The 25,505-nt window shown below is 41.2% G+C and overlaps 2 protein-coding genes across 6 annotated transcripts; both read right to left on the bottom strand.

Moving 5' to 3' along the window:
• Window positions 1–512: 512 nt before the first annotated feature.
• On the bottom strand, window positions 513–10,393 carry LOC307212341 (sulfotransferase 6B1-like). The gene is made up of 7 exons (XM_079969562.1): window positions 10,093–10,393; window positions 9,015–9,133; window positions 7,259–7,348; window positions 6,785–6,911; window positions 5,121–5,215; window positions 3,570–3,726; window positions 513–756 (listed from the first exon to the last, which is right to left on the bottom strand). The coding sequence occupies exons 1-7, from the start codon at window positions 10,292–10,294 to the stop codon at window positions 626–628; spliced, it is 921 nt and encodes a 306-aa protein (XP_079825688.1). The 5' UTR covers window positions 10,295–10,393; the 3' UTR covers window positions 513–625.
• Window positions 10,394–13,439: 3,046 nt separating this feature from the next.
• Window positions 13,440–25,387, bottom strand: RNF212 (ring finger protein 212). 5 transcript variants are annotated; one of them, XM_079969574.1, is made up of 10 exons: window positions 24,991–25,387; window positions 23,578–23,639; window positions 22,763–22,837; window positions 21,145–21,201; window positions 20,107–20,174; window positions 17,872–17,920; window positions 17,081–17,144; window positions 15,906–15,978; window positions 14,486–14,694; window positions 13,440–13,594 (listed from the first exon to the last, which is right to left on the bottom strand). In XM_079969574.1, exons 1-10 carry the CDS (start codon window positions 25,100–25,102, stop codon window positions 13,527–13,529), a joined length of 837 nt encoding a protein of 278 aa, XP_079825700.1. In that variant the 5' UTR covers window positions 25,103–25,387; the 3' UTR covers window positions 13,440–13,526. The 5 variants fall into 5 exon arrangements, with proteins under 5 accessions (XP_079825700.1, XP_079825701.1, XP_079825698.1 ...); XM_079969575.1 differs by having other exon boundaries at window positions 17,872–17,917; XM_079969572.1 differs by having other exon boundaries at window positions 17,872–17,938; window positions 24,991–25,385.
• Between the last annotated feature and the right edge of the window lie 118 nt (window positions 25,388–25,505).

Here is a 25,505-nt window from a genome sequence, read left to right as displayed (position 1 = left end):
TTCCTATGGCTCCATATACACAGGAAGGAGTTTATAAAAGTAAACATTTAAGGAGTTGGGTAATGCAGCAACTGAATAGGTGAGTGTGAGCACTGCCGGAAGAAGAAGAGTGCGGGGGGAGCGCACCACCCCTGGCAGCGCGATCCTAGCAGGGTGCCATCGCCCAGCCTGCATTGGGCACCAAGGCCCTGCAGGCGGCGTGCCCCGCCCCCAGGATGCTCGCCAGCCCCGCCCCGCCTGCTCTCCGTCCCCCGGTGCCAAAGCATGAAGCTCTGCCACTGACTGTGAGCACTGCAAATATGAAAAGGGCCAAAGCAGTTTCAACTAATTCAGCAGAATTGTACATCAAAATGGGTCAGTGGGTTTTGGCTCCACAATAGGAGTGAGAAGAATAGGATATGAAATAGGACATAGTCATTAAAGAATAGAAGAGATCACTGCCGCAAAATTATTTCATAGCACATCTTCATGTTCTTCCCATTTAGTATGTTATAATTTGAGTACATGACCTGAAAGCAAAAAAGACTGAGAACATTTTTTCCCCGTGCATAAATGTATCTAGCACTTAAACATTATTTTATTCTTAACTGAAAGGCTTCAGATAATAACCTCCAAATCCAAGGTTTTAAAATTTACAATATTGGTCATATTTTAGCTTTGCACCCAGTTTAGTTCCTGCTAAGCACTCTTCAAATTTTGCATCCATTTCCTGGCTCTGAGCTTCAGTGAACAAAGTCTTCCAGTCACCCACAGCACCTATAAAGAAACAATGAAAAATGAATCTCACTCTTTATGCCTTCCTGTATAGAGATTTAGATAACAGATTTATGGTTTCTGAATGTTGAAATAAGTAGAAGAGAAGAAGAAGAGTTTGGATTTGATATCCCGCTTTATCACTACCCGAAGGAGTCTCAAAGCGGCTAACATTCTCCTTTCCCTTCCTCCCCCACAACAAACACTCTGTGAGGTGAGTGGGGCTGAGAGACTTCAAAGAAGTGTGACTGGCCCAAGGTCACCCAGCAGCTGCATGTGGAAGAGCGGAGACGCGAACCCGGTTCCCCAGATTACGAATCTACCGCTCTTAACCACTACACCACACTGTGGTGAATGTATTGTCATCTGTCTCATCCTGCAACCCCAGGCACACTTGCTTGGGTGTAACCAAGGAAAGACATTACTAACATGCATCAGATTGGGGCTATCTGGAGATGTCAACAGCGAGTGACAGAAACAACTATAAGCAGATGCGACCAACAGTGGGTCCAATGGTCAAGGTGGCGGTTTCTGCATGTGCTGTAGAAGGAAGTGAGAGGCAGATTGGGTTTGTCAACCTGGGAAGGTAGCCCATCTAGGAGAAAACTCTGATCCTAAACCTCAGCTGCCTTGCGGAATATCTTTGAGAGAAGCAAAGGCTAAGGGGTGTATTAGATTGGGTGTTGGCAGTTTAATATTTCTCCTTTAGGTTAGTTGGAAAGACCAGTTTCCTCACCTTGGTTAACCTTGTTACTCTTTGTTACAAGTTACAGTTTTGTAACCATCTCCCTGCCTGGAGCTGCCCCAAGCCACCCAGCCCTTTGGTTCTGAGCTCCAGCCAATGGTGTACTATGGATTACTAGCACCTGGGACAAGGCAGCAGCATACCCCACACATCCCTCAATATGTGGGCGGGTTTATTAAGTGAACTAGGCTCTCTTAAGGGGGCACACAAAGTTCTGGAGTTGTGGTGCTTCACTGGCAAAAGCGCAGAGGGGCTTTTTTTAGCTGCGGTGCAGAGGGATGGCCAGAGAGTGGGGGGGGGGGAGAGGTGTTGGGGGTGAGTGGTGACCTGCCTCTACAAGGGGTGCGAGAAGAGAAGAGGAAGTTTAAAAAAGGGGATTCCTTCCATGCCACCTTAAACACCATGCAGGTGCTGCCGCTGCCACACAGCTTCAGTTCTGAGGCAGAATCAGGTTCCTGGGGCTGTAGGGGAATGGCGGGGGCGGGGGGCACACCAGGGAAGGAGGATGGTGAGTGGCTTCTCTCTCTGAGGTGCAGCTGCGGTTCAGCAGCTTCAAGAGCTCAGATGAGTGAAAAGTGGAAATTTGGGGCTCCTAAGAATTTTGTATCCAGGGCAACTGCCTCTATGGGCCCCCCATGCTATGCCACTGGCTCCAGTTCCATCCCTGGATCTGCTTTGTTCTGTGTTCCTTGACCCAAATATTGTAATTTCCAAGCCTCACCCAAGTGCTAACATTTTTAATACTGGCAAACGTCACACATTCCTGAACCGGATGCAGATCGTGGAGTGCAGTCCACTGTGCTTAGAATTTTTTAAAAACTGTTTTAAGTTGTTTTAAACTGCTTTTTAATTTCTTAACTGTACTGTTTCATTATTTGCTGCCCTCGGCTCATGGCTTTTATGCTTCTTATTCCACATAACTGGCAATTATTGGCAGGAGACAATGCAGAAAACTGTGATGTCATGGCACAGGTAACTTCCACTTTTGCAGAAGCTGCTTTGTTATAAACAGCTGATTTGGCCTATTTAAAACATGGCATGTGCAAACTCTACTGTGGCTAATCTGTTTACAGTCATAACACTTAGGCATTATTTCTATCCCAACCTACTTGGAAATAAGCCCCACTGAATTGCATCTATCCCACTGTGCAGTCCTGTGCTTGTCCACCTAGAACCTTTCAAGTTCAGTAAGATCCCCAACTCCCTGATCACTTAGACCACTATTCACAGTTTTAGTTGTCTTGTTTGATTATTGACACAATAAAACATGAGCTGCCCTGGACTCATGGTTTTTATGCCTCGTACTATACATAGTTGGAAGCTTTTAATGTTTAATAGGTTATTATATTTTAGTGTTTTGTGGAAAGCTGCCCAGAGTGGCTGGGAAAACACAGCCAGATGGGCAGGGTATAAATTATTATTATTATTATTATTATTATTATTTATTTATTTATAGGAGAGAATGCAGAAAACTGTGATGTCACAGCACAAGTAACTTCTACTTTTGCAGACTAATTTGGCCTATTTAAAATATGACATGTGCAAACTCTTCTGGACCAGAAGACTTCCTTGTTCTAATTATTGCAGAATGGTCTTACAGAGGCTTTATAGGGGTTCTCAGTGTTTTTGAACTTTGGTTCTATATGTGGGATGGGAGTGAGGAAGAGGGAAATGGAGCAAAACTATTTTCAAGATACAGTGGTACCTTGGGTTAAGTACTTAATTCATTCCGGAGGTCTGTTCTTAACCTAAAACTGTTCTTAACCTGAAGCACCACATTAGCTAATGGGCCCTCCTGCTGCTGCCGCACCGCCGGAACATGATTTATGTTCTCATCCTGAAGCAAAGTTCTTAACCCGAGGTACTATTTCTGGGTTAGTGGAATCTGTAACCTGAACCGTATGTAACTTGAAGCATATATAACCCGAGGTACCACTGTATTGACAAAATATAATGTTTAGTTGTCCCGCCGCCCCCCCATAAATGGCACCGCTAGAGGGCGCTTGTGTTACTGGAAGAAAGAGAATTCAGAGCAAACGAGTGGCATAAAATCAATACAGTACTGCAGTACCTTTCCTGAAAAGGACAGGAGCAAACCGACCATGTGTTTCTTCAGATTTACTGCTCATTGCTTGGAACGTAGAGCTCTCTGCAACAGACTTAATCATTTCATCAGACAGAGGCAGCTCATAAAATTCAGCTATGCGCTTCACTCCTTCGTGAAGATTCTGGAAAATAACAGTAAAGTTAGTTATGATTTCATAAATATATTTGGTACAAAGGTAGAGCCCTAAGACTCAATAATTGGGCAGGCTAAACATCTAAATAAATATATTCATAAATGTATGTGCTATAGCTTCCTAAAGAGGTACATCTGATATTAGCAAAAGAAGTGCAGTGTGAAAGGAAACACAGAAACATTGTCACAGCGAAGGTAAAGGTAAAGGGACCCCTGACCATTAGGTCCAGTCATGACCGACTCTGGGGTTGCAGCGCTCATCTTGCTTTATTGGCCGAGGGAGCCGGCGTACAGCTTCCGGGTCATGTGGCCAGCATGACTAAGCCGCTTCTAGCAAACCAGAGCAGCGCACGGAAACGCCGTTTACCTTCCCGCTGGAGTGGTACCTATTTATCTACTTGCACTTTGACGTTCTTTCGAACTGCTAGGTTGGCAGGAGCTGGGACCAAACAACAGGAGCTCACCCCGTTGCGGGGATTCAAACCGCTAACCTTCTGATCGGCAAGTCCTTTTTTTTTTAATTGATATTTATTAAAGTTTCAAGAATTACAAAAAGAAAAAATGAACATACCACGTTAAACAAAAACCAAGCAACACACCACAATATAAAAAAAAGGGGGGGGACAGAAAAATAACAACCATTAAACTAAAACAAAATTAGAGAAAAGAAAAAGCATCAAATCTCCTTTCTATTCTTTCATTAGCTTGTTTCCTTGACCTCCTCACACCTCCCTTTTTTGTATTCTAGGTCGATTATCTATTTCAGCAAATCCTTTCCCTCTTTTAAAATTTTTGTCCTGTAAATTGTCTTAATATAATGTAATTTTACTTTTCCTCCTTTCACCAATTAACAGTCAGTTATTCCCAAATCCTTTATATCTGATCGGCAAGTCCTAGGCTCTGTGGTTTAACCCACAGCACCACCAGCCTCCCGCCACAGCGAAGGTACCATCATTTAATTTTCTATTTACTTCTGTAACTTAGATTCTTGAAAAGCATTTCTTTTTTCAAATATCTGCTACCGATCTTTTCCATTTCCAGTGTGTCATATAATCAATCAGCCATATTCCTTTTAATTAAAAAATAAACTTAGTTATTCAAAGTCCCAAATAAACTATAAAAAACCAAAAATAAATTAAGTGCAAGCCTATCAATATGCAAAAAGAGTTTACACCACAAAACTTAATCACTCTGGCGTAGTGGTGTGCTTAGTATTTAATCAAGTGCAGGGCCATATTTTTTTATAAAAATATTTTAAGACATTTAAATATCCAAACCTTCTAACAAAAGAGAAATATACATATAGAACAAAATACTCATACTTAATAGCAGCCATAACAGAAGAAAAGTGAAATTATTATCTCAGTTTCTAAGAATGCTCACTTCTTTCAGCTCTTCATATGTGATGATCATGACATTTTCTTCATCCACATGTTTGTCCCAAGCAAGGATATAGTCAAAGTAGGATTTCCAGCAAACTGAAATAAAATGCAAACAGCATATTTCAAAGCATGAGGGGGTGGGGGTGGGAATGACATCAGAATACAGTTGTACCTTGGTTCTCGAACGCCTTGTGACTCGAACGTTTTGACTCCCGAACGCCGCAAACCCGGAAGTGAGTGTTCCGGTTTGCGAACATTTTTTGTAAGTCGAACGTCCAACACGGCTTCCGATTGAGTGAAAGAAGCTCCTGCAGCCAATCGGAAGCCATTCTTTGGTTTGTGAACGTTTTCAGAAGTCGAACAGACTTCTGGAATGGATTCTGTTCGAGAACCAAGGTACAGCACTTCATTCATTCACTTTAACCCGACACTGGAGCTATTTTCATGACATGTAAAATCTGTACACAAATCATCAGAAATTGAAAGGAGGCCTAAATTCACTTTGGCATTTATGACTGGCCGTGAACTGGCAGGGTTTCGGACGGGCTCTTCCACAAGCGAACCTGGAGGTGCTGAGGATTAAACTTGGAATCTTCTGCATATGAAAGAGATGCTGCCACTGAACTTCTATAGGTGCCTAGGCCACTAAGGGAATAGAAAGAAGGGTGAGGGGAATGTCTTTTACCATATGTGGCCTGTCTGCAAGGCTTTTAAAAACTGTTGCTGCTCATATAAATGAACATAATATTCATTCTTATGATTGAACCATGCAATTGTAGAATTGGAAAGGGACATGAGGGTCATCTATACCTATTATACTAAAGGGCTGGTATAAAATGTCTCAAGAAAAGGGATATTATACATGCAGAAGAGGGCAAGTGCAGCCAGAGTTTTGCTTGCTGAGGTGGTTGATTATTTCTAAGTTGTCCAGTTCTTAAGACCAATGTGCGTGTATCTCTTGAAATGGACAGGTCAAAAAACAAAGGTGGTTGTGACTCAGTGGCGTAGCGTGGGTTGTCAGCACCCGGGGCAAGGCAAGTAATTTGCACCTCCTAACCCATGGATTTGCGTCCCTAACCCGTGGATTTGTGCCCCCTAACCCTAACCCCCAGATGTTGCGCCCGGTGCGGCCGGGCCCCCCTGCACCCCCCACGCTACACCACTGTTGTGACTATTTAGAATTTGCCATTTGTTAAGCTCTTAAAACAAATGACATGATTGCTGCAGAAGTCCTGATGTCATGGGGGAAATCCTGCATAAGTATGTTCAGCACTGACTAATCTGAAATTAGAAACATGGGGGGGGAATCAGTCTGAGCTCTAAAACTCCTTCAGCTTAACTGGGTTCCTCCTTTGTGGTAGGCAATAGTCCTCTGTGCCACTGTAAGATTCCAGTTTTTTATTAAATATGAACCTCCCTAAAACCTTCTGACAAAGGGCAATATATAATCTAATAAATAATAATAATAATAACAACAACACAATCTCATTATCAATTGATGATGCAAATCTGAGTAAAAGAAACATCGACTGTGGGCTTTTTCTTGCAATCAAGAGCCCTGCTCATTTGAAACTCGTTTCCCTTTCATCTGAAAAGACATTGTGCACAAATACTTTGTGGGAAGTTTCAGAAATACAGAAAGTGAGAACTTCTAATATGATATACCTTCGCCACTCATGAACTTTGGAAAAAAATCATCCCAAGAACCGACATCTGGAAGAACAGGGTTTTTGTTGTAAAAATGGTAATAGGATACAGCAGCATCTTTGGGATTTCGGAAAACGACCAGCATCTATTTAAAAAGAAAGAAAGAGATATTAGATTTTGTTGCTTAAAGCAAGTTATGTCATCCGGTGATATGAACTACAGTTGACTAGCAACTTGCACAGGGGTTAGGTTCCGAGAATTGCACGTGAACCTGAAATCTTGTGTAGCCACAACAACCCCAGAACCTCAGAACCCCAGAAATGTGTAAACACCCCAAACCTTCCAGGGCTGGAGCATCAAGCAGGCCATTGGCCCCCATGCAAGGCAGAGAGCTGTTATGCTCTCAGTCTTGCTTGCTGGGCTCTGGGAGAGAGCCTCTCACACAGGTTTTAGGAGACTCCTTCAATATCTCATAGGAGCCTAGTCACTTACCTTCACCTTTTTCTCAATAAAAGATTTGGGAATGTTATCATAATGGAGATGTGTAGAAATAATACGCGGAGAAGGCTGCTTTTCCAGCTCCTGGAATGAGAATTAAAGGAATGTTGATCTGTTGTTGTCATTTCAGGATCTAGGGAAGTTGTTATTTCCTCCTTTTTATTGATTCATATAATGGGGGGGGGGATTAGTACTTTGAGTTACATGATAAAAATAGAAAACAACAAAGTAAACAGAGGGTTTGGAGTAGTAGTACTACTGCTACAATTATACAAATCTATGATTATACAAATCTATGACGCAGGTGGCGCTGTGGGTTAAAGCCTCAGCGCCTAGGACTTGCCGATCGAAAGGTCGGCGGTTCGAATCCCTGCGGCGGGGTGCGCTCCCGCTGCTCGGTCCCAGCGCCTGCCAACCTAGCAGTTCGAAAGCACCTCCGGGTACAAGTAGATAAATAGGGACCGCTTACCAGCGGGAAGGTAAACGGCGTTTCCGTGTGCAGCTCTGGCTCGCCAGAGCAGCGATGTCACGCTGGCCACGTGATCCGGAAGTGTCTCCGGACAGCGCTGGCCCTTGGCCTCTTAAGTGAGATGGGCGCACAACCCCAGAGTCTGTCAAGACTGGCCCGTACGGGCAGGGGTACCTTTACCTTTACCTTTATGATTCTAAATACTCACTCCTACCTCCATTTTACCTCATAAACTTATTAAAGTCATCTCCCCTCTTCATGGAAGCACAGGAATATTAGTAGCAAGGATTCCCAGTGGAATAGCCGAGTTAGCCTTTCACAGCAAAAATGATGACTCATCATCATCATTTATTTATACCCGACCCATCTAGCTGGGTTTCCCCAGCCACACTGGGTGGCTCCCAACAGAATAATGAAAACACAATAAAACATCAAACATTAAAAACTTGCCTAAAAAGGTAAAGGGACCCCTGACCATTAGGTCCAGTCGTGGCCGACTCTGGGGTTGCGGCACTCATCTCGCTTTATTGGCCGGTCATGTGGCTTCCAGGTCATGTGGCCAGCATGACTAAGCTGCTTCTGGCAAACCAGAGCAGCGCACGGAAACGCCGTTTACCTTCCCACCAGAGCGGTACCTGTTTATCTATTTGCACTTTGACACGCTTTCAAACTGCTAGGTTGGCAGGAGCAGGGACCGAGCAATGGGAGCTCACCCCGTCATGGGGATTCGAACCGCCAACCTTCTGATCGGCAAGTCCTAGGTTCTGTGGTTTAGACCACAGCACCACCCGCGTCCCCCCAAAAAAACTTCCCTATCACACCTTAAAAACTAACAGATTTTAGCATGAGATTCAGATACATTGTTATCCTGAGTTGCAATTATATTTACAGTAAACAGGCTTGAGTGGTGTGGCTATAAAAAGTGGTGTCAGGGGGAAATGAAATGCAAAAAGTACAGATATTAGGGATAATTCACTGTTTTTGAGAAGCACCTCCATCAAGTAAATGGTTATGTCCTCTGAGGAACATAGGATGACACGTATATTCTATTTTGCTTTCCATTTGTAAATTGATTTTTAATGAAAAGAGATATATTAAAAGCTGATATAAATGAAGTATATTTTCTGTGTTTATCGAAAATTGGCTTCAATGTTCAACAAATCTAACTCTATCTCTTATGTATGCTACACAATCACATATAATAGCTGTAAAGTGTCCGCCTTCTGTGTGGCACATGTAAGCACTGATCATTTGCTAGAGTAACTTGGAAATCATGCCAACCTGAAGTTTTGTGGGCGGTCCAAATTCAAGTATTGGGCAGTTTTCTAGTGGTGGTAAGTCCTTGTAACTTGGAATCACAGCTATCATGTCATTTACTATTTTGAGCATCCAGTTAGTACCTACAACATAAAAGCAATTAAGACATATATGGTTTGCTGGAGCTTAAGTTACGCAACCAAATGCAAAGTTATGTTCATGTATGCCAGTCAACTTTAATCACAGATTTTCAACCAGAGGGTCACAAGACCACACCAAGTGTCACAACAAAGCCATAGACACCATGCAAGGTTTGTTTGTCAAATTGCAACAGAAGGTACTTTCAAATGACAGCTTATTCATTGTGGACGCAGGTACTCATGCATGCAGGTTTTCAACGGCATCCAAAATCCCCATTTACCATTTCTGATAAGCACAACAAAACATGGAAATGATAAATCCAGATTAAATGGCTGTCGCCACCATGCAAGCCCCTTGGCTGGCCCTGGAGACTGCAGTCTTTTATTCCCTCTTCTTATGTGAGACAGCTTCCTCCCCACTTGGCCCCAGCCCAGCCTTGCCGCAGCCTCCTCCCTACCTGTTGTTGGTAACGTGCTGCCTAGTTTTGGAAGAGACTATACTTTCCATTTCAGAGGCCTCACTGAGCCACATGGAGGATGGGTTGTAGCCAAGGACTTATGAGGCACACATCTCCTCTCCACGTAAAAGAGGGCCTTGAGTCGCTGCTCATGGCTGTTGTGGGGTGCTCAGCCACTGAGGAAAGAGTGAATCCAGGCACCCCAAAATGTATTCACCTGGGACCCATTTCAGTTCATTTTGGGTATCAAATAAACACTGGTTTCCTTGTTCAAACTTTATTTGACGGCACTTCCACACGGCAGCTTATTATTCATTGTGGAGTCAGCTGCTCAGGTTTGCAGGTTTTGCATTCAAAATCCCCGTTTATGAAAAGCACAACAAAACATGGAAACTGTAAATCCAGGTTACATGGGGGAAATAAACATATGAGTCGTATGTGATCAGTTAGCAATTGGTAACCCAATCCATTCCTCTTTAATTCCATTAAAAGCTGGATACTCACCACATTTTGGATAAGCAACAATCAGCCTATCGTCCTTTCTCGCTTCCATGGCTGCCACTGCTTCAAAGGTCTCAAGACTACAAAGGCGTTTTGGATACAGCACTCCTCTGAATGTAAACAGCAGCTCCTCATTCTCCTTAGTTTGAGTTGTAGCTAAAATATTGTCTATATTTTCCACAAAACGCGGCTTTTTCTTGGCCATGCTTTACTCTTGTAGGCTGCCTCGGTCTTGTCACATTCCCTTTCAAGAGACAGACTTGGTTCTGCATAACCAGTAGTTGCACTATAACGATATATTGGAGGACCTAGCAATTCTGAATCACAGGAACTTGTACACTATGTACCCAATTGAGCCTCTGACTTGGAACAGTCCCATTTTATGAAAATATGAATTACACAATATTGGCTGAGCTGGGTGCTTTCTCAGGGGAAAAATCACTTGGAAATGACATTGCAACACCCGAGGCCCTGTAGGAGGAGAAAAGCAGCCTGAAACCATTCCATTAAGTAGCTCCTTGTCTCTTTATGTAATTATAGCAGAGTGCATCCTTTCTTCTTTTGGTATTCTTTGGGAACTCTGTGAAACAAGCATTATAGAGCTTAAGAATGTGCTCTAGAATTTGAAAGTGTATAAGATATGAAACAGGTTTCTGGCATTCATATATCCACTTATTGGATTCCCACAGAAAGGTTCATTTCTGATTATATGGGATGGGGTGAGAATGCAGGCTCTTATTTTGTTGCCAATGGCATCCTTTGGTTACTGAAAGAAACTTGCATGCACCAGGAGAACCCAAACATCAATCTGGAAGCACCCTTTATTCCGCAGGGCCTGTAAGACAGAGTTGTTCCGCCTGGCCTTTGGCTTGGAGCCAATTTGATTCCCTCCCTCCCTCCCTCCCTCCCTCCCTCTCTCTCTTTTTTCTTTCTTTTCCTTCTCCTCCTGCGATGAGGCTACATTTTAATATTTTAATGTTCCATTATTTTAATGTTGTATTTTATTTTTGTTTTTAAGTTGTAATCATTCTTCTTGTTTTTATTATTGTTTGTAAGCCGCTCTGAGCCCGGCCTTGGCTGGGGAGGGCGGGGTATAAATAAAAAATATTATTATTATTATTATTATTAACCACTCTGGGAAGTATATTGCAGGGGTGGGAAGCTATATATCCTACTAAAGAAATAACTGTTAAGTGTGTTTAGGATTACAGCCATAGTGTGCCAGTAACGCCACCCATAATTTTGTGTTAACTGTTGTTGCCTTATTGTCAGGAATGATCCATATGGACAATGGCCAATGCTTTAGGCGGCAGCAGAGCTGCTTACATTAATGCAAGAGCTTTGCTCACTGTTTTGGGCTGTGCTATGCACATTGATTGTGCTGGAAAGTCAGTTTTGGAGGACAAGATCTGCACAAACACACCGGAGGGGCAGGGAGATTGTTCTGTCTGCCAGGCAGAACTACTTGCATTGATGCAACCTTAGTGCAATGTTGAATTCCACCCATAGGCTCCCGTTTGTAAAAAATAAAAATAAAAATAAAAAGTAAATTAAATACTTCTTTTTATGGATGGGGCATGGAAGATTTGGAGAAGTTAAATTAGTCTTTAATAGCTATTATTCCTTCATAAAATGTGTTTGCCAATCCTGCAGCACTTTACTCACGTTCAAAACTGATGGAATTAAACAGGCCCAGATTTGAGGGGCATTTTACTGAACAGGGTAAATTCATAGAATCATAGAGTTGGAAGAGACCACAAGGGCCATCGAGTCCAACCCCCTGCCAAGCAGGAAACACCATCAGAGCACTCCTGATTAGACGTGGCTGCTTTATTTTACTTTCTAGATAGGATAAAACTAAATGTTTGTTCAGACATTTAGGATTTCTTAATACAAAATATCTAAACCCCTGCCTCTCAGAACTTTGGTAAGTACAGATAAAAAATTCCTACACTGCTTCCTACATACAGTATATATGACTCCCAGAAATATACTTGGGCTCAATGTGATTTACGGTACTCCCAGGTAAAGGAATGCCTCAGAGTAAATTCATTATTACTTACTTCTAAGTAGACACAGGGTTGTAATGTGTGTTCACAAACTTTTATGATGGTAACAAGTCTGCATACTTTGCAGTGTTAAATTGCTTTTGCAAAAGGAGAAGTCTGAAGGTATATGTATCAAACTGGCGAGGCCATAACAGCATCCAGTCACTTAAAAAAACATGTTTGCTTTACAGCTAAAGTTCTCAGCGTATCAACAAGCTTTAATGTAACAGAGGATTAACAAATAGCAGGTCACTAAGATTTCCCCAATGAAACCAAACTGCCCCTGAAACTGGCCAGTTCTGCATTTTCATTGTCAGGTTAATCTTTTAAAGGTTTTGTTACCCCCCTACCCCTTTTAGGACAAACATTCTAATCTGCAAGTAAATTCAGATGGAGATCTTGTATTTTAATTTGATAGCCATGTCCAAATTAACACATATTCTTTTTTATCCTGGGTGAACAAATGTGAATTACCGGTAACTACAATATTCACAATTGCTGACAATTAGACTAGCCCAGAGCTTTCCAAGCTGCGTGTTGTGATACATTAGTGTGACGTGATACATTAGTGTGTCGGTTGCAGTGTGCAGATGTGTCACACAAACCCTCCCAGGGCTGGAAAGGGATTAGTTTAATTTCTGGTTTGCTAGTAAAACTGAATTACTGTGTCGCGAAATGATGCATGTCTAAAAAGTGTGCCACCAACATTAAAAGTCTGGAAAGCTTAACAGGTCCACTCAAAAAAGAATGTTCTAATAATGAGCTGTGAAGTACTGTAAATTTTAAAAAATACATCCCAGCAAAGAATTGGGGTGGGGGTAGGCAAAGATGACATCAGAGCCAATTCCAGCTAATCTTTAACCCTTTTCCACAGGGCAGCTGGTGGTCAAAGCCCTTAGAAGAAGGATCCTGATGCATTGCTATATTTTAATGTGGTTTCATTCATGTATCTTTCTTACCTCTAAGCTGCCTTATAAGGACTTGTATCCTGAAAGGTGAGGTCTGAATGAGCCTGGCCAGACACATCCAGTTTAATGGAGGTTTTCTGCTTTGTTTCTCCACTTTTACCAGGGGTGCAAGCAAAGCAGGAGCGAACAAGCATCAGCATACTGTTCAAGCCTGATCAACAAACCAGCAAGCCTGACTTAGTATGATGTGTGAACATACCTTCTGATTATTAAAATAATGGGAGCGGTGTTCTATCTTTTGGACTCTAGGTTGCCCCCATTTCAGGGACCACAGGATGATAGCCTAGCTTGTATTATTTTGTTTTCTCCGAAAGAATAGCACAATAAAAAGCAATGACAAAAAAATTAACTTTTTAATCAAACCAGATACTGTACAGTGGTATGAATCTTTATATATATTTTTATATACATTTTAAAATATTCAGCGGATGAGTTCTCTGTTGAACGGCGTTTGCAGGTGTAATGAATGCCCTGGAAGACTAGTGGAACCTATAAAAGGAGAGATTTAAAACTAGAATAAATTTCATTACCCAAAATTAAATGCATTATTCATACACATTAATTATCACAATAGCAATTAAATAAACTGAAAATGGAAGAAATAATATTGAGCCACAAATTCTTAAAAACTCGCTTTCAACCTAAAAATAAGGAAGGTTCACATTTTAGTAGCAGCAATTCTGCATGTGGCCAATGCCAGATATAATTTTGACATCATAGAATATTTCTCCAAATATACCTGAAGCGTATATAACCCGAGGTACCACTATATATAAATTGTTGAACTAAATTGATTGATTGGAATAAAAATAAGTACTCTGGCTCCAAGGCTATTGTGTTTCCCTTCCCTATTCAGGGTCTATTTGTATGTCAGGGGATCTAGAAAAGCCTCCTCCTAATCCACCCATGGTATCCCCCTTTTTTGCTGTTGCACTTGCCACAAGGAGGTTTGCCAGGATGGACCTTCTCCTCTGCCCATGGGCCTCTGCCCAAAGGATAGAACACCACTCCAGGGACCACAGGATGATAGCCTAGCTTGTATTATTTTCAGAAGGCAATTGCTTGCCAGGCTCACACAGTGGTATTACTGCCCCAACAAATCAATACAGTGGTACCTCAGGTTACAGATGCTTCAGGTTACAGACTCCGCTAACCCAGAAATAGTACCTCGGGTTAAGAACTTTGCTTCAGGATGAGAACAGAAATCATGCGGTGGTAGTGTGGCGGAAGCGGGAGGCCCCATTAGCTAAAGTGGTACCTCAGGTTAAGAACGGACCTCCAGAACGAATTAAGTTCTTAACCCAAGGTACCACTGTACAGTGCACTTTACACTAAATATAAATTTAATTTTTGATATGGTCATTTCTGTCACTCACTAACCTTGCTTACCTAAATTCTGCCTTTGTAAAAGATTGGGAAGGCTGATCGGATGTCTTGTCACTGATGAGAGTGAAGGTGTTGGTGTGCATCGATAATGCTGCATAGTTCTTTGTCCAAATCCATCTGGCGTTTGATCTCTATTATTTTGTGTTGATACGAATGGTGACATATAAGAAGTCTCCCTATTTGGCATTCTTAAGGACAATGACCTAAAAAGTAGAAGGACAAGACAGTGTCTATATCTCATATTGAGAAAGGTAGGCCTCTTATATAATCAATTCTAGCAGGATGTACATTTTTGTTTAGCAAGAGGCATGGCTTTTATTATTTATTTGCTACATTTATAGACCGTTAAACATTTAGTAAACTTTGTATATTATGGAAATGACAAAACAAAAAAAGTGATAAATTACATCCGCCTCACAGACGTTCTAAGTTGCGACTGTGGCAAACCCGGAAGTAAACACCGGGTTTGCCGCGATTCGTGCATGTGTGGAAGCGACTTCTGCCATCTGTGTGTGCGCACAAGCGGCTGCCTCCTCTACACATGTGCAGAAGCATGTTGTCGCCAAATGCGCATGTGCACAATGACACCTCTACTAGTGTCTGGTTTCGCCCAGCCGACAGGCCTCCGGAACGAATTATGATTTTAAGTAGAGGTTGTACTGTACTGTTAGGAGATACCCCTCAAGAGAAAAAAATTACCAAGGTACATTCCACATATTTGGTGAATGTATTCTTGGAAGTTTTATTCTGTCAGAATAAAAAAGAATGGAGATATAAAGATTAGGACTTCGTTTTCAACAAAGTAAACATTTTATTAATATTTAACACAATAAATAAAAAATTCACAAATAAAAATTTCAAGCAGGATATATTTGAAAACGGAAGCCAATTTGAATAATAACTTTTTTCTTTGGAGAAACAAAATTCCTAGATGTGAACCGCCCTGAGATCTTATGAGGAAAGGTGTTAAATAAATAAATAAATCTTCAATCCAAGTTGTTCACCACTGCTTTGCACAGCTATTGATGCACCCACAGCCTGGCCACTCACAGACGAGTGAGTGGCAGACAGATTGGGTCTGATCCCTGGGCCAGCTTCAGGCTGGTAAAGCAACAGGGCCAATATCAGGCCCTATGCCAGCCAGGATTGACTGTGAGAGTAACTTGTGGTCCTGGGCAGGTGACACCCTGCCCCCACCCTGTCCTCGGAACACCCCATTTTTGGGCCAACCACCAGGCTCTCTTGATGTGGATACTGTGGGCAGGCAGAAGGGAGAGGCTTGCGCAACTGGCTGGCAAAATTGAGTGGAGGGATGCACAGTCCTGCATAAAGGGGTATGGCTTGCAGCCCAAGGTGGAAAAACACGCCCCTTGCGTTTCAAAAGTTGACTCTTACTGCTAAATTGGTTTGTTACCTTACAGAGCCTGATGAACTGTTTTGAGAAGAAGTCATTCCAGACAATTGAGAACCTCTCCATGTAACACTACCTGTAAACAACATTCCTGAATATATTAGAACATGAAAGAATTTAGATGGCCTTCTACATTATTTTGAAAGCACATATACAGAAATGCATAAATTTAATACAGTGGATATGCTTCAGGTTACATACGCTTCAGGTTACAGACTCCACTAACCCAGAAATATTACCTTGGGTTAAGAACTTTGCTTCAGGATGAGAACAGAAATCGTGCTCTGGCGGCGCAGCAGCAGCAGCAGGCCCCATTGGCTAAAGTGGTGCTTCAGGTTAAGAACAGTTTCAGGTTAAGAACGGACCTCCGGAACAAATTAAGTACTTAACCCGAAGTACCACTGTATACCTCTTGAAAAAGTGAAATGTCAATGTATCCTTTGGATTACTCGAAATTATCTACTACGTTTGAAGCCAGCAAGATGATTGACAGTTAAACTTTCAGCAATGTTTTTACCATTATAAATGGGCCATGGTTTTGTAAAAAGTTACAAATCCAATGATAACATTAAAAAACAAACAAACATGATCTACTATATTATTTTTCTGTAATTTGGTTTTTTATTATCTTCCTAACTATCTATATATGTTCCTCTGGACCTCACTTATATACTGATGGATCAAATTTGTTAAAATACTTCTACATATGATGAAAATGAGAACAGTGCTTCTTCCACAACAATTAGAAACTGAAATCTACGTAGTCCAAAGCACTATATTTATTAGAAAAGTCTGAAAACTTTTCACCTGTATGAATCTTAGTATCTAAAGGCTGACATATATGGTATAAAGTTTACCTAAGTATTGAGCAGACTAGCCAAGCTACCCTTTGAACAGAATGTAGGGTTGTTAGACATTTATTCTAGAGCTGGGTGAACAAATTTTTGCATGATTCTCTAAAAGGAATTGGCTCCTTCAAGTATTCAGTCTGAATTCCTGAAAACCCTCAAGGAATATTTGAGAGTTTAAAATATCATCTCAGCTACCTTCTACCTTGTCCCATTCTCAAGGGTAGCAAGTAGTGGTAGGTGTGCATAAATAAAACCATTATCAGGGTGCAAGCTAAATTATACCTATTCCTACTCAGCTTTTTAAAATTGGTCATGATATCTTCTTACCCATATGCCCATTCTGAGGTGGGCTTATCAATGATATCCTGGTTGGTCCAGCAGCTGTTTCGGTCTAGATGTATTCAGAAAAATTGACAGTATAATATGTGAAAACATAGAAAATATATAATTTCAGTTTTTTTTAAAAAAACTGCTGCTGTATCATGGACATTTTAGCTTGCCAGTAATTTGATTGTTTCTTGACAAGGAGAGGTATTATTAACTTGTACTACTTTAATTCAATAAACTGCTTTATTAACCTATTCTGTATTTACTAAAAGAATCTGTTAAGCAGCTTCCAAAAGGCTCAAGCTATCGTGCAAAAAAGTAAAACAAATAAAATAAAAAATTGCAATAAAAAATTGCAAAAACAATAAATGGAATAAACAGCACTAAGCAAAACAATTAGCCAGCAGAACAGAAGACAGAATGGAAGGCAAGGGTTTTAAACCCTCCAGAAGAAGAGCAATTACAAAGCTCATTTACAGTCTCAATGTAACTCTTGTTTCTCACTGCTACTAAGGTGACAAGCCCCTTCTGAATGTTCACAATCCAAGTGCAAATGGGATCAGGAAAAGAAGATTGGAATATGCAAGGTAATGTAAAGAGACCCACACAGAGAAAACCTATTCCACAGTGTTACCCCAAGCACAAACCCATACGTTGCTATTGCCTAAATTGAGTATCCCCTCATATTGAAGCCACTCTCCCTGCTGACACATCACTTTATCTATCTGGGAATTAGAGTGGAAGATTCCTAATTACACCTAATTTGACACAGAAAAGAGAAGGACACTTACTTTCCTCACTGAAGACGGCACATAATCTGTTTCCATTGGTGAAGACCTACTGATTTGAGATTGAAAGCTGTTAAATGTTAAAATAAAACACCATTAAAGATTTTTTAAACCACTAAGCTTGCCATGTTATATTTACCGTATTTTTCCTTCTATAACACGCAGATTTTTTCTCCTAAAAAGGAAGGGGAAATGTCTGTGCGTGTTATTGAGCGAATGTGTGGTCCCTGGAGCCAAATAGTGCAAGGGGAGGCAAAAAAAAGCAGGCAAAAATCAAACCGCGCGTCTCCTAGAAGGGAAACTTGAAAAGAGGAAGCGGCTGCTTTCCAGCATTCTGCCTCAGGGTCTTACTGCCCACCCACCTGTTTCCTTGCTGTGTTTGCTCAAACGGAACAAAGAGCAGGGAAAGCCCCTCCCCTCCAGGCAAGCAGAGGGGAAAGCTGAAAACATGCAGGAGGGAAGAGAGAGAGAGAGCGCACGAGCTAGCTGGCTTGGGTGGGTAGGTGAGGGAAAACTTTTGCCTTCCTTTCCTCCCTACCCCTCTCCTGCATTCTTAGCCAGCTGCTTCTCTGCACACCCCTCTCCTGCTCCTTGTCCCTTCTGTGTTTTTCCTTCCCTCCCCACTTAAAATGTGGTTAAAAAGCATGGATCCACATGGATCCTAAGGATCTTTGCATTGGGTCAGCCCAAATTCACCATCAGATCACATAGCATGTCCATGGCTACAGCCTGCCCCCTAAAAATCACGCACCCACTGTTGCCTGGGGCTGCAATGGTGCAAAAATGTCGTTAAAAAGCATGGATCCACATGGATCCTAAGGATCTTTGCATTGGGTCAGCCCAAATTCACCATCAGATCACATAGCATGTCCATGGCTACAGCCTGCCCCCCAAAAATCACGCACCCACTGTTGCCTGGGGCTGCAATGGTGCAAAAACGTGGTTAAAAAGAATGGATCTACATGGATCCTCAGGATCTTTGCATTCAGTCCCCCCAAATTCACCATCAGATCACATAGCATGTCCATGGTTACAGCCTGCCCCCCCAAAATCACGCACCCACTGTTGCCTGGGGCTGCAATGGTGCAAAAACGTGGTTACAAAACATGGATCCACATGGATCCTCAGGATCTTTGCATTGGGTCAGCCCAAATTCACCATCAGATCACATAGCATGTCCATGGCTACAGCCTGCCCCCCAAAAATCACGCACCCACTGTTGCCTGGGGCTGCAATGGTGCAAAAACGTGGTTACAAAACATGGATCCACATGGATCCTCAGGATCTTTGCATTGGGTCAGCCCAAATTCACCATCAGAGCACATAGCATGTCCATGGCCACAGCCTGCCCCCAAAAAATCATGCACCCACTGTTGCCTGGGGCTGCAATGGTGCAAAAACGTGGTTACAAAGCATGGATCCACAGGGATTCTCAGGATTTTTGCATTGGGTCACCCCAAATTCACCATCAGATCACATGTCTGTGGCCACAGCATGAAGCACAAAAATGATACATCCACTGTTTCATTCAGAATGTTTTTTCCCTTGTTTTCCTCCTCTAAAACGATGTGCGTGTTATGGTCAGGTGCGTGTTATAGAGCGAAAAATACGGTAATTTGTTTAGTTATAAACAACAGAATATTGCAGCATCTCTATGTAAAACTATACCTTATTAAAGCTTTTTTGGAGTGAACTTCTATCTTATATGAAACTATATAAGATCTCATGCCATTTGTCCTTTTTCTAACAGGCTACAAGCATAACTGCATTCTTCAAATACCTTTATGAATAATTCAGTGGTTAATAATTCCTTTAGAGATTTACAGTACAGTCCTTTACATGCCTACTTAGAAGTGTGCCTGCTGGGTTCAATGGTGCTTACAGTTAAGTCGACATGGAATTGCAACTTTTAAAGTTGCTATCAATGATAAGCAAACAATTCCATCAGATCACAAATATATATCTTATCTGGATTCCAATGAAGCAATTTTGCAGATGATTTTGAAAACTGCACACAAAAAATAAAACTCTCATAAGACTGTATTTGAATGCTGATGGGATTTAATACATTTCTTTTCCATTTAAGAATACATTATTTCTGTTGTATCATACCAAAGTTCCACCCAATACAGTGTAATATTTTCTATAATGAAGTACTTTCCAAGAAGTACACAAAACAGCTTTACCCCATACTATCAACAATTAAGTGGTCAGGCTAATAATTAAAATGTTGCTTACTGTTGCACTTGCTGTTTATGTTGCATTTGTTGTGTTGCTTTCTTAAGATATCCTTCCAATTTTGTAATCTGTATAGAATAATGTATTTCAGTAATTTAACCTTCATGATTTATGTTGTCATCCACAACCCACTGCAAATGTCCAATGGTCTTTAACGAGATTGAGAGTAAGTGGCTTGCTGCTCATAACATTCTGACTAGCAGATGAAACAAAGGGCTGGACTGGGCAATCATCACTCTAAAACAAGAACCCACTGCACCTATCCCACCTCTTGACATGTACTGTACTGGCCCGAATATAAGCCGCACCCACAAATAAGCTGCACCTTTAAAATTGAAGAGGGAAAAAAACAAAGACAATATCTGGGCTGCTTCTGGGGGGGAGCTGTGCCGCTTTGCCAGCAGCATATGGTTGCGAATATAAGCTGCACAGGCAGAATTTGTGGGGGGGGGGAGTGCAGCTTATATTCAGGCCAATACAGTAATGTAATATTAATAATACAAATGTGTAAGTCAATCTGTTGCATTTTAGTAGTATAATATAAATCTATAAATATAACTTCCTCTAACTTCCCTTCAGTATTTCAAATCAACTAGAATCAAGGTACCTTTGAGGAAGGCCCTTCTCTCAGTCCCACCACCCTCACAGGCGCACTTGGCAGGGATGTGGGAGAGGGCCTTCTCGGTGGCTGCTTCCAAACTTTGGAACTGCCTTCCCTAGGGAAGCTAGACTGGCTCCCTCCTTGCTGTCCTTCCGCTAGCAAGTGAAGACTATCTTGAAACAACAGGCTTTGGAGAACTGTCTGCTTTTAATGAAAGGGCTGGGGCCGTGCTGTTTTTATTGTAATTGTGGACATGTTTCACACAGATTTTATATATATATATCATTTTAATCAGTGTTCAATTGCACTTTAATGATTTATTTTTCTATGTTTTTAGTAGTTCTTGTTTTTATCTGTAAGTTGTTTTGAGTCCCATCAGGGGGAAAAGGGGGTATATATATATATATATATATATATATATATATATATAACAATACCTTTCCTTTGTAGTTTGCTAATAACCGTCTTCTGTGTTTTTCTTGGAAATGGGCAATCTAGAAAGGAAGAAAAATAGGATTACATGTCATTCAATTATGTTGCCATGATGAACAACTAGATGAACAACAATAAAAAATATGAGAAACTATATACCTAATGCTAATTATCATACCCTTTCTTTTAATACAGCAGCACGTATGCATACTTTTCCAGAGCCAGTTCACTCTAAGGCCACTATTCTGTTCTCTCCAAGCAAGAAACTTAAGTTGCAGAACGACTCTTCAATGGCATCCAGCATGATGTTCCCATGCCATTTTACCATTGGGCCTGGTCTGGCCATTCAAAATGCTAAAGGACAGAACCTCTCATACTTCACAATAGATCACTCAGTGAACTGCTCGTCTCAAGGCCTCCACATGTGGCAGCACTCAAGTGTCTATTGAGAATATTGTGTGTGTGCATGCACATTAAGAACTGAGAAGAAAGTGAGCTGATTAAAAAATATTGTTTGTATTAGTTTGGAGATTATGGGTTTAAGTTGTTGGCTGTCTCACAGCTTTGCCCATCTGAAAAAACAAGTTGATAGATGTCACTTTTTAATTAGAAAAGTTTGTCATAATTAAACCCTGTCTATCAAGGACAGTGGCCATTGTTTCTTTGAAGCCTTTGTACTGCAATACAAACCAAAGGCATCTGCAGGCTATAATTAGTCAGGAACTTCTTTGAGATTCAGATTAAAGGAGGAGCAAGACAAAGAGACACACCGCCATACAGGAGGGAAATGAATCAACACAAGTCTCTATGCAAGAAAGTTACACCATAGAACTGTAAATTTGATCAAAATACTGGATGCAGTTAAACCTAGTTTTCTTTTCTGTACCTTTGCTCCTATTTGGGGAAGTGCCTTGTGTGTATGAAACCTTCTGTTCACTCCTTTATCCTAAGAACCATTTAAAAAATCCTTTTAGGATACTTTTTCATGATATCTGATAATATACCACCCATGTCTAAAGGTCAAGTTCCAAACTAGTTTGAATTGTTCTTGAGGGAACACCAGAGAAATTTTAATTGCTGGATAAAATTATGAAGGCCACTTCATAATTACTGGATTATATATAATTTCAAGTTCTTAACTACATTTTTATTAAAATATTTAAAATTTTGCAACAAACCATTAATGTAAGAAATGAAATACTCTAAAATTATTTAGATGAGAATAACTGTGTTAATTTACAGGTAGGTAGCCGTGTTGGTCTGCTGTAGTCGAAACAAAATAAAAAAATTCCTTCCAGTAGCACCTTAGAGACCAACTAAGTTGTTATTGGTATGAGCTTTCGTGTGCATGCACACTTCTTCAGGTACCTTCAGATACTAATTTTTCACTTAAAGCTAAATTAAAGTTCTCACACCTATGCTCTATACCAAAATGCAATTTTATTGCACAAAATATTACATTATAAGTAATTTCTAATAACTATATGATGTACTCTATATTCATTGGCAATACCAAATCCATTAAAGAATTTCTTCTTCTGGGTTGGTGACAATTTGATGGTGAAAATCATCTCTAGCATACTCCTGATGAAAAATCACTCCAATAGATAACAAACAACTCACTTGTGTGATTTCTTTGGAATATGTTTTGCATAATCCATCTATTTCCATAAACAGCAACTGGATATTTGAATTCACCTGCAGAGAAACATATTACACATGACCAAAAAACATTCAAAGCATATCAATCTTTTTGAAATACAATGGTACCTTGGGTTAAGAACTTAATTGTTCTGGAGGTCTGTTCTTAACCTGAAACTGTTCTTAACCTGAGGTACCACTTTAGCTAATGGCCTCCCATTGCCACCGCGCCACCGCCATGTGATTTCTGTTCTCATCCTGAAGCAAAGTTCTTAACCCGAGGTACTATTTCTGGGTTAGCGGAGTCTGTAACCTGAAGCGTCTGTAACCCGAGACACCACTGTATACAAAAATAAGCTACTTTGCAAAACAAAAACACTCAGTCTTGCATACAGCACAGAACATAAAGGGCAATCTCAAAGTGCTACCACGATACTAATCTAGGCTCTAGGTCCCAGTGCCAGCACAGCATTGGAATTACACTAGCAAAGGTTTTACAACCAACCCTGAGTACTCCACTGTACATTTTTTTTTTGCATGTTTCTTTTGTGAACCACTAAGAGATTATTTACAGAAACTGGTAAGTCATATAAATAATAAAAAATTGTTACAGAATAGTTACAGAACTAGGTAGTTGGTCTGGGATCAAAATCAAAATACACTTTTTAAAAGATTATGTTCCAGTGGAATCAGCAGGACAAAATAACTAAGTTTTAAAATAACAATAAAAATATTTATGTTACTAAGCATTTGTAAATCCTCAAACATTGTAGTTGCAAGCAACTGTTTTTCTGTACCTTTTTGGAAAGGACTATTGTACGACAAGGAGCTCTGCAAATCACACACTCATCTTTTTTACCTATAAAATAAAGATCAATGCATAGTAAATGTTATTTTGATTAGCAAATGTGTGTTGTAACCTTTGATGAATTAAAAATATAAATACACGAATACATACATAAATAAATACATACATATATTGCACCTTAAAGATAAACAGATCTATTAAGGCATAACATATATTAGTCTTTAAGGTGCTACCAGACTTTTGTTGGTTTTGCTGCTGAAAGTCGCCTCACTTGCCAGCAAGACATCCTGTGAGCAGAATTCTGCAGAATGGATGCTTTTGCATTACAAGTGGAGAATTCAGGATTCAAGCCAGGATGTTAAGGCTGCAGTCTATAACTATTTAGCGGGGAGTAAGCACCATTGGAAGTTACTTTTGAGTAGACATGTACAGGATGATTGTATTTTAAGTCTAGATGTTGCAATACTCCCACTGAAATCCGCCTGACTTAAAATACGGAGAATGCTGGTGTTACTCTTAAAATGTGACAGATGCACATAAATAAAATGGTTTTAATTTATTTTGTATGTGCTAATGCTAAAAATTGAGTGGGATAAGTAAATAATGGTTATTGTAATAACTGGTGCCCCTAAGCAATATCTTCATGACTTTTCAGCCACAGGAAAGAAACAACAGTATATTTGTTTCTCAGAGTACAGAGTTGAGATGGAGGTTGTTAAGGCCTTGCAACTCTACCCACTGATCAGATACATTTATTTACAGTATAAAATTATTTATAGATTAACCTCTCATGCAAAATCTGAGGGTGGTATACAACAAAATTCACGATGAGATAAAATACAATACAGAACAATAATTAAAAGCTTAAATCTAAATTAAAAGCTCATCTTAAAAGCTTAATACTATTGGACACAACGGACAAGCTTGTTGACACAAAAAGGAGACATTTTAAGGTTAGAAGTGAGGATGCCTGAGATTGAGAATGGCATATGCCACAGTTTGCATTGCTGCAGCTACAGTACTTCAGGGCGAGTTTGTAGGTCCAATTTTTATGAAGGACCCCCCCCCCTCCAATAACTGCCAGTACCCTGTGCCATGAACTGCCTTGAGAATTAAAAAGTAGACTTGGGTTCATACTGAGCTTCTGCCTTTGACCTATCACTTGAGGTTCCTTAACATAATATTCCTTTAGAGCAGCTGGGGGGGGGGGAACTTCCATGTTTTGTTGAACTACAACTCCCATCATCCCTGGCTGTTGGCTATGCTTGCTGAGGCTGATGGGTGCTGTAGTCCAGCAACACCTGGAGGGCCAAAGGCTCAGCACACCTGTCCTAAGAGGCAAGACTCCCTCAGTTCGTGTATGTTCTTGCAAAAGTAGCTATTTGTAGAATAGGGAGGCTACCTTTCCGGAGGCACTGCTCACAGACAACATGGCCGCAGTTGGTCAGGCAGAACTTTTGGGCGGCTCTTTGGGGCTTCTGGAAGCAAGCATTGCAGAACACCAGGGCAGCCATGAAGGGAAGGGAGGCGAGCGGGTTTTATCTACAACCCGTCGACGGCGCCATAGCCAGGAGGACACCTGCGCTGCCCCTTAGCTCATTCACTTGAAAAGGGTTTTTCCAGCCCCTCCCGAGGCGCCCAGGAGACCCGCCTCCTCCTCCTCGCGGACGAGGCAGCTCGCCTGAGGTAGAAAGAGCCGCCTTCGTCCCCCGCCCCCTCCCCGCAAGAACGAGCAGCGCCGCGGCGCCCCTCCCCCACCACACCAGGTTGAGCGCTGAGTCAGGAAGGGGGCGGGGAAGAGGCAACGGTGACGCGAAAGGTTTGGCTCCTCCCTCCGCTGCCGACGACGTTCGTTTGTGAAGGGAGGCCGCAGAGATACGCAATAAAAATGACAGAGTGGCTCTGTCACTGCTGCGA

This window comes from Podarcis cretensis (assembly GCF_951804945.1).
Source record: "Podarcis cretensis genome assembly, chromosome: 3".
Taxonomy (NCBI): Eukaryota; Metazoa; Chordata; class Lepidosauria; order Squamata; family Lacertidae; genus Podarcis; species Podarcis cretensis.
This window is presented reverse-complemented; position numbering and strand designations above follow the sequence as displayed.

Excerpts from the sequence above, each read along its gene's own strand:
- LOC307212341 (XM_079969562.1), bottom strand. The coding sequence starts at position 10,294 with ATGGCCAAGAAAAAGCCGCGTTTTGTGGAAAATATAGACAATATTTTA. Across the intron at positions 9,134-10,092 it reads TGTTGCTTATCCAAAATGTG|GTACTAACTGGATGCTCAAA; the intron begins GTGAGTATCCAG and ends TTTATGTTGTAG. Across the intron at positions 7,349-9,014 it reads GACCGCCCACAAAACTTCAG|GAGCTGGAAAAGCAGCCTTC; the intron begins GTTGGCATGATT and ends TTCTCATTCCAG.
- RNF212 (XM_079969571.1), bottom strand. The coding sequence starts at position 25,102 with ATGGCTGCCCTGGTGTTCTGCAATGCTTGCTTCCAGAAGCCCCAAAGA. Across the intron at positions 20,175-21,144 it reads TAGCAAACTACAAAGGAAAG|ATTACAAAATTGGAAGGATA; the intron begins GTATTGTTATAT and ends TATTCTATACAG. Across the intron at positions 17,145-17,871 it reads TGCCGTCTTCAGTGAGGAAA|ACCGAAACAGCTGCTGGACC; the intron begins GTAAGTGTCCTT and ends GAATACATCTAG.